General features: G+C 43.7%; 1 protein-coding gene across 4 annotated transcripts in view; it reads left to right on the forward strand.

Moving 5' to 3' along the window:
* The window catches only part of tns1b (tensin 1b), a 662464-nt gene that overhangs the window by 58691 nt on the left and 589749 nt on the right, over positions 1-14024 (forward strand). The window contains exon 1 of one of the 4 annotated variants that reach the window (XR_013578019.1): positions 5526-5755. The exons of 1 other annotated variant lie outside the window; for it this stretch is intronic. Coding sequence is in view for 1 of the 3 variants with exons in the window: in XM_078552745.1 (XP_078408871.1) it covers positions 5660-5755 (96 nt within the window). In the remaining 2 variants the exon portion in view is untranslated. Of the gene's footprint in view, positions 1-5525; positions 5756-14024 lie in introns of those variants that run through there. 2 more of the 4 variants (XM_078552745.1, XM_078552752.1) reach the window with 2 other exon arrangements.

A 14024-nucleotide genomic window follows, 5' to 3' on the forward strand; every position in this document is an offset into this window, starting at 1 on the left:
TGTGTCGATTTCCACATTCCCATCTTATCCTGATAATCTTTGATTTCCTTGCCTAACAAGAATCTATCTACCTCCGCCTTAAAAATATTCAATTCTGAGGCAGAGTGTTCCAAAGTCGTACAACCTGCTGAGAGAAAAAAATTCTCCTCATCTCTGTCCTAAAAAGGCACCCCCTAATTTTAAAACAGTGCCCCCTAGTTCTGGACTCACCCACAGGAGGAAACATCCTTTTGATGTCCACCTTGTCAAGGCCATTCAGGATCTTGTATACTTCAATCAAATCGCCCCTCACTCTTCTAAACTCCAGTGGAAACAAACCCAATCTGTCCAACCTTTCCTCATAAGACAACCCACTCATTCCAGGTATCAATCTAGTAAAGCAGTTCATATTGAACTTGTATAAGGCACTAGTTAGACCTCATCTAGAGTACTGTGTCCAATTCTGGACGCTATACTTGAGGAAGGATATGAAGGCATTGGAGAGAGTACAGAGGAGATTCCCAAGAATGATTCCAGGGATAAAGAACTGTAGCTTTGAGAATAAATTAGAGAGGTTGGGACTGTTTCCTTGGAGAAAAGAAGGCTGAGAGGAGACTTGATAGAGGTATTCAAGATCCTGAGGGGTATGGACAGGGTAAATAGTGAGAAACTGTTCCCACTCAAGAGAACATCAAGAACTAGAGGGCACAGATTCAAAATAATTGGCAAAAGGAGTAAATGTGATGTGAGGAACATTTTTTCACTCAGAGGGTGGTTGGCGTCTGGAATGAACTTCCTGAAAGGATGGTGGAGGCAGGTCTGAACAAGGTATCGAAAAAGGGAATTGGATTGCTAACTGAAAAGATAGAATGTGCAAGGTTACAGGGTTAAAGCAGCGGAGTGGGATTAGATGGAAAGCTCTTTCAGAGAGCCAGTGCAGCCTCGATGAGCTGACTGGCCTCCTTCTGCACTATAAAGATACTGTGATACTGTGAGTGGAGATACAGATCAGCCATGATCTAATTAAAGGGGGCTGAGTGGGCTTCTCCTGTTCTTATGTTCCTATGCACATGAACACGTGTGTGTAATGTATATGCATACATGCCTAAAAACACGCATATCAGTTTGACTGTATAAATGTGATTGTTGAAGGCAATGTGGGGATTTATGGTGTATCACTTTAAGTGTGAGGTTTCGGTGAGAATGTGGATGTAAGTGTGTAGAAATGTGAATGTGTGTCTGAGTACAAGTGTATAGATGTAATTGAATAGTGTAAATGTTTAAGTAAGTGAGTGTAAATATAACAATAACTTTCTGAGTGTAGTTATCTTAGTGTGATAAGTGTGTTTCTGTGTGTGACTAAGTATGAATGTATCAGTGTAATGGTTGTTACAACTGGGATGGGAGGAGTGTGCGAGTTATCAAGCCCCACTACTCACCGAAATGGCCAATTGTTTACCGATACTTCTATTACCCAGAAGAGACTCTGAGCAGGCTTCGTTCAAAAAGCTTAGGGGGAGCCAGTGGTGCAGTGGTATTGTCACTAGACTAATAATCCAGAGACCCAGGGTAATTCTCTGGGGACCCAGGTTCAAATCCCAGGATGGAAACTGAATTCAATAAAAAATCTGGAATTAAAAGTCTAATGATGACCATGAAATTGTTGTGAAAACCCATCTGGGAAGGAAATCTGTTATCCTCACCTGGTCTGGCCTACATGCAATTCCAGACCCAAAGCAACAGTTGACTCTTAACCACTCAGTTGCTACAAAGTCATAAAAAAGGAATGAAACCAGACAGACCACCCGTCAGCGACCTAGGCACCGGAAACAACAACAGCAATCTCAACCCTGTTGATCCTTAAGGAGTAAATCCTCCCCCCCCTTTACTAACATCTGGGTGCTCATGCCAAAATAGAGAGCTGTCACGCAACAGTCTGACATAGCCATCCTCATGGAATCGTAACTTACAGATAATGTCCCAGACACCACCATCACCATCCCTGGATATGTCCTGTCACACCGGGAGGAAGTTGCCCTGGGAATCCTCAACAATGACTCTGGACCCCATGAAGTCTCATGGTATCAGGTCAAACATGGGCAAGGAAACCTCCTGCTGATTGCCATGTACCCCCCTCCCTCAGCTGATGAATCAGTGCTCCTCCATATTGAACACCACTTGGAGGAAGCACTGAGGGTGACAAGGGCACAGAATATACTCTGGGTGGGGGACTTGAATGTCTATCACCACAAGTGGCTCAGTAGCACCACAAGCTGGCCGAGTCCTAAAGGACATGGCTGCTAGACTGGGCCTGTGGGAGGTGGTGAGGGAAAAACATCCTTGACCTTATCCTCACCAACCTGCCTGCCACAAATACATCTGCCCATGACAGTATCGGTAGGAGCGACCACCACACCGTCATTGTGGAGACGAAGTCCCGCCTTCACATTGAGGATACCTTCCATCGTGTTGTGTGGCACTACCACCATGCTAAACTGGATAGATTTCGAACTGATCTTGCAACTCAAGACTGGGCATCTATCATGAAGCTATTAATGTATATAATATTTAGTAAATCTTTTTCTTTTAAAATAGAGGTTTAGTCCGTGGGTGTATCTTAACTGGATTAAAGCCAGCTCATCTGGGTGCTTTGATGGGTACTAGTTATGATATGAAATAGAGATAGCGTGCATTTGCATTTTTTGAATAGAGCATTCAAGAAGTGGGTTGAAAACTTGATGCCTATCTAGCAGATACCAAGCCATATGTTTATATTATTATTAAAATTGGTAATAGAAAAGTTTCATTGTTAAAAAGTGAAGTTCAAAGAGGCTGGTGAGACAATGAGAATTTGAATTCAATCAGTGGCGGTAGGTATAATTTCAGTAGTTTTCGGGTGTGCAGTGCAGAGGCAATGTGAGATCTGAAGGCAGCTGCAAGCCTCCAACTGACTCCACAGTGAAAAGAACCTCATTTTGAATTTGTAAGGTGAAAATGCTTTGCCTGGTGTTTGGTTAAGTCTATGGATTGCTGTTGCCTTATCGGAGATTATTTTGGGAATTTATTAAAAGTTATGATGGTAGTAATTTGCAGCCATGTGTATTTATTTTAACCTGTGTAAATTAATAAAATGTTTCAATTAGTTTAATGTAAGACCTTGAGAACTAGTGGTCTGATTCCTGAATTTGGAGTCGCATCTCAAACATAACATTTAAAATTATAGGTTATGACAGTTGTTTAAAGTTTCTCTCTGGGAATTTTAAATAACTCCGCTTTACCAACTGCACCACCCATAACAATTGGGGGCTGTGCCAGGATAAATTATATTTCTAATTCCTTGATTGGTTAGGAATTGGTGAATCTTAAGCTTACGAGTACGAGAGGCACTTTGAATTCAGGAGTTGTTGAGGTATCTTAGGAGTGGTGAGACTGCAAGATGGTTTTGGCAATTGCCAAGACTTGTCTGGGAGTAGAAGAGATAACTCTGATTGGGTTGGAGAGAATAACCAAAAGCAAATTAACAGAGTTGGTGGATAAGTTACAATTGGGGTTACCTGCGGGGGTAGGAAATCAGAAATAGTTAAAAGTATAGCACAGCATCTACAGTTGGAAGTGAAACTTGACACTAGTGAATCACAGCTGGAGGTAGTGAGACTTCAGTTGCAAAGGAAAAAGCTTAAATTAGAAGCAAATGACAGAGAAATGGCTTTTAAAAGGGAGTTATAAATTGCAAAGATGGAGAAGGAGGAAAGAGAATGAAAGAGAGAGAGATAGAGAATTCCAGCTGAAAATAGTGGCAGTTAGAAAAGAGATGTCAGTAGGTGAGGAAGGATTTATCTCTAGAATAGAACTCAGTGGGGATGTGTTTAAATTTGTACCTAGTAGATGTCGGGAAGTTCACCAACAATGCTTCAGTGTGGAGGAGAGTTTAGCTGGACCAATTCATCCAGTCTCAGCTAGCAAGTCCAAAATTATGCAGACAAGCTAGACTCAGATGAGGATTAAAACCAAAAGCTACTGCGGATGCTGGAAATCCAAAACAAAAACAGAATTACCTGGAAAAACTCAGCAGGTCTGGCAGCATCGGTGGAGAAGAAAAGAGTTGACGTTTCGAGTCCAACTTGAGGATTATGTGGCTACCGGTCAAGAACCACATACAGTTTCACAAAGCAGAGAGGGAGAGAGCGTAGGTCAGGGTAGCCTTCTCTTCTCAGCCTTTCCCCAACAAGACTGAAAGCAAAACCATGGGTTCAAACTTAAGGTTTGCCTCTGCCATATGATTGCCTTTATGTCTTCCAGCTTTTCATTAATTAAATGGTTTTGCAGTTCAAAACAAACAAATAACTCCTCTAGTACCAAATAGCTCAGGTGATTGTTTGGAAGGATCCTGCTTGTTGACAGTTCCAAGGTGAACTTATGATCCTTTTAAAAAAAACTCTGGGCAGCCTCCAATGTCCAAATAATACAATGTACTTCCATATTTTAAAAAGAAAAATCCAGTTTAAAGAGATATGATTCTAACAAGGTATGTGTGGTAATTGTGTAAATGTGGGTGTTGAGTATGTGTGTGTATAGAGATATCAGTCTGTCAGCGTAAATAAAACTATGATTGTATCAGTGTGAATGTGGAAATTGAAATGTGCAATTTATCATGGAAACATGTATGTGTTAGTGTGAATGCAAATAAAATGTAAGACCATATTTAAGAACGTGCAGATCTGTGCATAAACTGTGATTCTATTAATATTCATGAATAAAGTGTGAATATGTGTGTGAATGCAGTTAAAACAGTTACATTCAATCATACCCACATTTACGAGTATTGACATTTACACATTAATTCATGTTTACACTAGTTCACACAACCAAACACACTCACAACTTTATATACTCACAATTATCCACACTGACACACACATACATAATCATCTTTATGCACACTCACAATTATAGACTCACAGTTGTCAAACACTTTCACCATTTTACACACACTAAGTGAAACTTACATTCACAATTATGCACCCATAAACATGCAAACAATCACGCCTATATTTACACATATTGGCGTTACACACTAATTCATATTTCAAATTTGAGTGTTTATAGTTGTGAATGTCTTTGGTTATGAATGCCTGACTACACAAAGTTGTGTTTGTGTAAGGCTGTGGGTGTGTTTGTGAATGTTTGGGTAAGGTTCTGAATGCTTTAGATTGTGAATGTTTGAGTGTGAATATTTGAGTGTGTTTGGTTGTGTAAGGCTGTGTGTTTAAGTGTGTAAGGTCGTGTGTGAGTGTGTGTAAGATTCTGTGTTTAATTGTGTGTGTGTGAGGTTGTGGATGTTTAAGGTTTTGCGTACAATTGAGAGTATAAGGTTAAGTGTGTAAGCGCCCCTCTGGGGCTGCTGAGTCCCCGGTTGCTCACTGAGTTGGGTTTGAATCCCTGATTCTCAGGCGGGAGCCGGTCCCGACTTCCTGCCTTTCCCATCACAGTGTGGGAGGGGAGGGGAGAGGAGAGAGCTTCACTTTCACAATCCCCCAGAAAGCAGCCCAAAGATTGAGTGCGGAGCCGGAGGGAGCAGCCCCTGGTCTGAGAGCAAGGGAGAGAAGCAGCGAGTGCGGGGCAGAGCAGACTGGCAGCTCCGATGGGAGGTTGATGGGGGTGCTGAGCTCTATTCGCCTGGATGGGCTGCACAGTGAGTCTCAGCTGCTGCGAGGACATGCCTTACCATGAACCAGGTGAAGACAAGAGCAAAGAGGAGACTTTCCTCCTCCCTAAGGTACCGAACAAACCTCCTGTCCGTTTGCTGGTCACTGATGAAGACTCTCACTGCTGTCAGCCTCTTTTTATTTCTCTGGAATATGTTTACACGCGGATTCTAGTGTGTTCCCTCTGGAGTTGGGATCAGGGCAATTTTGTGAAACGAAGCTGGGGGCGGGGGTTGGTGGCGGTGGGTGGTATCTGGGTCTTGTCCAACTGAAGATGAAGTGTTGAAATGATTGCAGAGAACACAAAGGGTTTAGTATTTTGTTGTAGATTTGAACAGAGTCCCTGTTATATATGTGAGGCCCAGAGTGGGGAGTTCTGATATACCTGGAACCATGAAAGTGAGAGTTTGAGAGGGAGAGACTGAGAAAGCTATAGGAGAGAGTGAGAAAACTAGATACAGAAGGAAGAGAAACAGACTGCAGAGAAAACTGAGAGAGTGAGATAATAAGAGAGTCAGAAGGAAAAGGAGGGAAAGATGAACATGAGAAGAGAAAAACTGACAGGGAAACAAATGAATGCTTAGGAAATGAATGAGAAAGTGACAGAGAAACGAAAGAGGCTGGGGCAACTGACAACTGTCCAGAGGGGAGAGATGAAAGGTGAAAACAGGACTAAACATTTTCAGGATTGCTTCCACCCATCAGTTTACAGACACATTATCAGTCTGACTTAAACAGACAGGTTATCAGCTGGGGAAAAGTGTTTTCTTATGTTTGTAGTCAGGTGTAGGTGCAATGATATCATCATGCTCCCCCCTCCCCCATCATGCACAAGATACCGTGATAGAAAGGGAGAATAAGAGATAGGGAATGCGATAAGAAAAATAGTGCGAGGCTAACAACAGACATAGATAGCAAGAGAGGGCTAGAAAACCAGAGACAGAGATAGAACTCAGCTTAAGGATGGAGAGAGACGCGGAAAAAGACACAGAGACAGGCAGGGAGAGAAAACCAGAACTGGGCATACAGATGTATAATGAATGAGGAAAAAAAAACAGACAACGGCGTTGGAGAGAATTAGGGAAGAAATGGGCAGTGACTTAGGGAGACAAGGAAGGTTTATGCAAGATGAAATAGTCACAGAAAGGGTCAGTTCACAGGACTTATGGAATAGACTGTGGGGTCAGTACAGACAGCTATAATGATTGGAGATTCAATGTAAGAGACAGACAGTAACTTCAATTCCTGCAAGTCCATTGAAGCAAATCTGTAAGTGATTACATCTGGTAAATGTTCAGTTTATTTACATCTGGTAAATATTTGATTATTTAGGAGATGTCTTGGTCAGTGGGCGACAGAACTGGGTCACATACTGACCTTTTATCTCTTGTACTGTGTTTATGATTGGATAAACAGTGGTTTTTCCCCCTGCTGACAGTAATACTCCAAAGTAAGTGTCAATCAAATCTTTCAATCTGTCTATCCCACTGTCTCCAATCCCAAATTCTCTATCTCTCTGTCCCCAATCTTACGGTCTAACATCCCATCTCCAATCCCACAGTATCGATCTTTCCCATTCCAATCCCAGCCTGTCAATCCTTCGATCCCCAGTCCTACAGTGTCTATCTCTCCATCCAATCCCACAGCTTGTCCATCCCACCATTACGGATCCCACAGTGTCTTTTCAACTCCTTAACCACAGTGTCTATCTCTTCACTTATCATCCAATCATCTGTCTATCATTCCATCTCTTATCCTAAAGTCTGTCTATAGCTCCACTCCGCCCCGTGGAGTGTATTCCTCTATTTGAAAACCCAGGATACCTGTTGCTCCATCTCTAATCATCCAGTCTGTCTATTTCTCTGTCTCTGCTTCGTCAGGATGTCAACCTTTTTCACTGTTTATTCAGGGGAAGGGTCACTCACTGTGTAACTGTACAGAGTCACTGTTTATTCAGGGTAAGGGTCACTCTGTCTAACTATAAAGAGTCACTGTTTGTTCAAGATAAGGTTCATTCACTGTGTAACTGTATAGAGTCACTGTTTATTCAGGGTCAGAGTCAATGTTTATTCAGCAGGATAAGGGTCACTCACAGTCTGCCTATTACCTGAGTGAGAGTCCAATGCTGGAATTGTATCTCTATGAGAGCCAGTTCCTGTGGAACTGTACCCCAGTGAGAGTCAGTGTGTGTGGAACTGTACCCCAGTGAGAGTCAGTGTGTGTGGAACTGTACCCCAGTGAGAGTCAGTGTGTGTGGAACTGTACCCCAGTGAGAGTCAGTGTGTGTGGAACTGTACCCCAGTGAGAGTCAGTGTGTGTGGAACTGTACCCCAGTGAGAGTCAGTGTGTGTGGAACTGTACCCCAGTGAGTGTCAGTGTGTGTGGAACTGTACCCCAGTGAGTGTCAGTGTGTGTGGAACTGTACCCCAGTGAGTGTCAGTGTGTGTGGAACTGTACTCCAGTAATGGTGATCATGCAACTATCATCGATTGTTGTCAAAACCCATCTGGTTCACAAGTGTCCTTTAGGGAAGGAAATCTGCCATCCTTATCTAGTGTGAGTGTAGGGGGTGGTGGTGTGTGTCAGCTTCACCTCTGACTTCTGAGCGGTTCGAATCGCTGCTACTCCCTGGGTTCTAGACCTTGGACTTATTTGGGGGTTGTGACAAAATGCAGCAGACAACTGGTTTTGGTGCAAGAAAAAAACTGAGTTTATTGAAGTCACAAATGAACTTATAACATTAGGATTACACTGAGATTATACAGACTTACAAAGTACACTTAGTTAAGAATGGGGAACACACGGCATAACAAGGGAAAATCACGCTACTAATCCCCTTACCCTTGTCCCACCTCCAAAACCTATCTAAATTGAATTAGGAGAGGTCAGGGATCATGCTCACCAACCGGGGTTCCTTGACAGTTCGAAATCCAGCCAGGTAAGCCAGTTGCAGTTTTGGGGTACGCTCTTTGTGTCCTCTGGGGCCTGCCGTCCCCACGTGGTCCTAGTCTGTGCAATCTGCGAAGGTTCTTCAGTTGGGTGGAGGGCGTGGTTGTGGGTGGTCGATCTTCGTGGAGAGCTGCGGTTGTGGCCTTGTTGTCTTCGGTTGAGCCTGCCACCCTGTGCCCTTCGACGTGATGTTGCCTGAGGGCCTGCAAACCTCCAGATCTCCTTCCTCCGCTTGGCTCAGCTCCCTGCTTAAACTCGGCTTCAACCGCTCCCAACTGCTCACTGCCCTGTGTCAGCTTTCAAAACTGCTCACCCTTCTGTGTTATTGCCCAAAAAAAAACTGCTCACTTCAGATCTGCTGGCCCAGTTATACTGTTTTTTTCCCGAATTTCTTATCTCAATCCAAATCAAGGTTAGTTCTTTGTTTGATTTTGCTGGGCTTCCCCTGGTGATTGTTGTCTCGTTGTTTTTAATGGGCTCGCATGATGTTTATCATTGTCTTCCTGCCCCCGTAACTAGTCTTGAACTGAAAGCCATTGTATGTGTGGAGTATTGATGGGTTCGCATAATTGCATTGATTGTGGTCTTCCTGCCCCCGTAGTTAGTAGTGATTATTTATGCAAGATTTTGATGGGCTTTAGTTTTGTGTTAATTGTTTTAAAGGGAAGAATGCGTATTCTGTCTCCTCTCATTGTCTGGTTTCAGGTAAAAGCCCAAAAGTCATACACTTGTTGATGATATGAAAAATGTGAGAATTTTGAGAACCCTTCATGAAGAAGCCATTTTTGGAAAAAATAAATTTTGGATATTCTTCCTCCTGAATTATTGTTTTTAAAGTTTGCAATATTAATTTGCAGCTGTGAATATACAATTCTTCAAGAAACCACAGGTTCACAGATAGATATCCAGCGGGGAACATCTGGAGAGGAAAATATACTTTGTATATCTCAGTTAACAAAGAACGGCTGTTGGCAGGCTAAAGACTCTTGCTGATTGGTTGAAAACACCTGGGCTGAGAGAAGTATTCTCTGAACATCTGTGGACGGAATTTTCCACTTCTATTGGCGTCGGGTGTGTTTGGTGGTGTGAGCCGAAAATATGGCGAGAAGGCCAAAAATTTGTTTTACGCCATCATGAACCAGTTTGCGATTGTCCGCTCCACCCATCAATGGCAGGCTGCGTTTCCCACCACCGCACATCAGGAACCTAATTTCAATACTTTAGTATCTCATTATAAGCCCTGCTTGCCAGAATCTTCCCCCAAGCTGAATCATCCGGGCTGCCATCGTGTTTCACAACATGTGTTTCACATAAGTGACGTGCACCTGGCAAGCTGCTCTTCGCTCGGAACTTCGAGGTTTGCCTACCTTGCCTCGTTGACAGCACTCGTCGTCATCGGTGCCAGGCTACCACATCCCTTTTAGGGGGAGCTCATGGGCAGGTCTTTACCTACCCGACCAGCCATAAGGTGGGAGTGGCTTTTCAATGGCTGCAGGGCTAGGGCTTACTTGGGGAAGGGGGAGAAGTGGCCTCAGGCAAGGGAAGAGGCTGCAGGGTGAGGGCTGTACTGGGGGAGGGTGGATATCCCATGGTGTACGTGGGGGTACATGCTGATCTGTGTCAGTGGCCTCAAGATGTTGAGGGCTGAGGAGGCAGCCTCCAGAGGAGATGAGGCCAGGTGGAGATGTGAGAGTATGTGTGTGAGAATGGGTGGTGATGTCCCTTGAGTTGGCAGTGAGTGAGATGCCAGTGAATGTGTGATGGCCTTGGGAGTGTGTGAATTTAGAGTGATGAGATAGTTGCCTTACCCTGGTGACACGGATGGGATAATTCATCCTCTTTCAGCACTGGATGGCCAACCTCTTCTGTGCAGCGTTGGCACTGACGACCACTGCCACAGCCTCTCAAGCCAGAGTGGTGAGTTTGCTGGACCTCCTGCGGCCAGAGCAGGGGTGGAGGACATCAAAGCGGGCCTCCAAAAGACATTCCACTGGACTCTCCTTGACTTTTAGGGCCATGTCTTCACTGGAGCAGTCCAGGGCTGCAAACATTGAGAACTGTGTGTGCGGCTGCAGTTTAGATATGGCACCCGGAGTGAGGAAACGGTGAGGTAACAGCAAGGAGGCGATTCAGAGGCCACCTGCCAGCGAAATAGCATGCTTCCTGTGGCTGCATATTTAATGAGGTGGGAAGTGGACAATGCAGTGCAAAAGCCCGCCATTGTGGCCAGCGGGTAAAATGTCGTTTTTCATGCCTGTGACTGCACTTAGTGCAATTCTGGGATTATTCCGCCCTTAGTCTCTTAAAACCCTCAGTGAGTGGGTGGATGTGCCTTAAAGGCAGACTGCAAAAAAAGACTCGCTTTCCCTCTCTTTCTGCCCCACCTTGTGTTATATGCGGTCTACAGTGAGTTAAACTTTCCTCAGAAATGTCTCATCGGATTAACTCATCTGTTTTTCTTTGAAAGTCTGAAAAGTCATGATAAATAAGTGTCATCAAGGACAGTTTTACCAAAAAATCCATCTGAAGGAACTTCCAGATCAATTGTGACCAGAATTCTGCATCGAGATCTTTTTGAATTTATCTTTTTTAAAAGAAATGTTCCCATACTCTAGCCTCTGCAGGGGTCTGTGTTTGTTTTGTCCTCTTTTGTGTTTGTGTGTGTGTGTGTGTGTGTGTGTGTGTTGGGGTTCGAATATCTGTTTTCTTAAAAAGGGGAAAAATTGTTATACTTCTAAACTACAACTTGTATGTTAACCAGTTTATTAACTGGGGTGGCATAGTGGTATTGTCACTGACTAGTATTCCAGAGGCCCAGGGTAATGTTCTGGGGACCAGGGTTTGAATCCTACCACTGCAGATGGTGAAATTTGAATTCAATAAAAATCTGGAATTAAAAGTCTGATGACGACCATGAAACCATTGCTGACTGTTGTAAAAGCCCATCTGGTTCACTAATGTCCTTTAGGGAAGGAAATCTGCCGTCCTTAACTGGTCTGGCCTACATGTGACTCCAGACCCACAGCAATGTGGTTGACTCTTAAATGCCCTCTAAACAAGGGCAATTAGGGATGGGCAATAAATGCTGGCCTAGCCAGCGGTGCCCACATCCCATGAATGAATAAAAAAGCCTTGTTTTTTAAAAAAGTAGTTTGTTTTATAATAAATCAATTTTTTTGTGCTTACTGAAAGAAGCCTGGTCAGAGTCTTTTTATGTTTGGAATAATCATATCAAAGGTAACAGTTGGCCAGTTTTGTGAGTGAATGAAACATTTAAACTATTGCTGTGACCTATGGAGAATTGGGGCTGCAATTTGACTGCACACACCTCCCCTCACTAGTCTGGCCTGCATGTGACTCCAGATCCACAGCAATGTTGTTGATTCTTATTTGCCCTCTGAAACAGCCTAGCAAGCCACTGAGTTCAAGGGCAATTAAGGGATTGGCAACAAATGCTGGCCTTACCAGCAATGACCACATCCCATAAAAGAATGAAGAAAAATTCCATAGCACTATGAGAGCGCTGACTGTTGGAGGTGACTTGTTTTGGATGAGACGTTATACCAAGCCCCATCTATCCTCTCAAGTGGACATAAAAGATCCAAAAGCATACTCAACATTTGTCCCCCATTGACCATTACCAAAAAAATTCCAGATATTATGACTTTGCTGTTTGTTAGAGCTTGCTGTGTGCAAATTGGTTGCTGTGTTTTTCCACATGGCAACAGAGGCTACACACCAAAAGTACTTAATTGGCTGTAAGCAGTATGAAATGTCTGAGAGTCATGAAAGGCACTATAGAAATGAAAGTCTTCCTTTTGTTCTTTGGTTAACAGGCTTGAGGGACTGAATTGCCTCATCCTGTTCCTGTTTAACAGGCTTGAGGGGCTGAATGGTCTCATTGTGTCCCTATGCTCCTATGAGCATAAACATCATAGTGCTCATGCCACTATGGATTGGGGGAGGTGGTAGTGGTGAGCTGGTTCACACGGGAGAATCTCATTATTAATATTTCAGAAATTGAAGTCTTGTTCCTTGAATTCAGATTTTTTTTTGAATGAGTCTTTGGTGGGATGTTTGCAGGTTAGTTGTAGCCAGATCCACAGGCTGTGGAAGGTGAGTGATGATGTATCTGAAGTGCAGAACAGAAGTGTGCAGATTGAGTTATTCTGTCTCAAATCTCCCTGCTGCCAGTTATCAATCCACAAAATCCCATCAGGTTTACCAATATCAGGTCCAAATGAGACAGGTTGTTTCTGGGTTGATGGGGGAAGGGGCAGGAAGCCAGGAAATAGGTGAGGGAGGTGGAGGGGAAACCATTCACTCAGTTCGGGGTGAAGGCTGGAAAGGAATCCTGAGATTTGAGGACATTATTTTACAAATGAACCATTTTGGACACACCACACAGAACCTGATATTTCCTAATGCATTCAAGCCTGGAAAATCCATTAAAGACACTCACTCTCGCTCCCTCTTCATCAAACTTAGCAGTTTGTTATCACAGAAGAGAAATTTGCCCCAAGGCTGTCAGTCCCTGAGTGAAGCTTTGAGAAACCTCCTCTTTAGATAGAACTTATTTCACAAACAAAGAACATTCCCACAGCTGGTGAGCTGGTTGAAAAAGGTTGACAGGGTCTTGGTTTAACATCTTAACTGAGTGGCAGCATCTCCAACAGTGCAGCATGCACTCTGTTGTATTGATGTGTCAGCCAGGATTATGAGCTCAAGTCTCTGGACTGGCACTTGAATTCATGTACTTCTGACTCAGAGGCAAGAGAGTTACCCACTGAGCCACAGCTGACACCTTTGAAAATGGAGCAACATTAAAACAACAAACAAACACGCTTCAAAGTGGTAAAACTGGCAGTAAGTAATTTCTACCAGTCATACCCCTGTTATCACGGTGCCTCCTGATTCCTGAATTTGTCTTTGTGCTGTCACAGCCCACCTGGCTGGGGGACATGGAAGTGTTTTCTATTGAAGCAAGTGACAATAATGGAGGGTGGTGGTATCCCAGCATTCATAGTGAGAGTGAAAAGCCTAAACCAAGCTTCGATAAAAAACTGACCACCAGGTTAGATACAGAGTAAAGCTCGCTCTACACTGTCCCCATCAAACACTCTCAGGACAGGTACAGCACGGGGTTAGATACAGAGTAAAGCTCCCTCTACACTGTCCCCATCAAACACTCTCAGGACAGGCACAGCACGGGGTTAGATACAGAGTAAAGCTCCCTCTGTTTCATAAATGACCTGTACCTCTAATCTGAGAAGCATTAGCCTGCAATCTACTTGCATGTGGTGGGAAGCATAAAATAATCTGAATGCGTGACAGAGTAAGTTTTTTGAAATTGAGAGTGTTGAGTGAAGGGCGAAGCAGGACAGCACCAGG

Source organism: Cetorhinus maximus, chromosome 11 (genome assembly GCF_964194155.1).
Source record: "Cetorhinus maximus chromosome 11, sCetMax3.hap1.1, whole genome shotgun sequence".
NCBI lineage: Eukaryota > Metazoa > Chordata > Chondrichthyes > Lamniformes > Cetorhinidae > Cetorhinus > Cetorhinus maximus.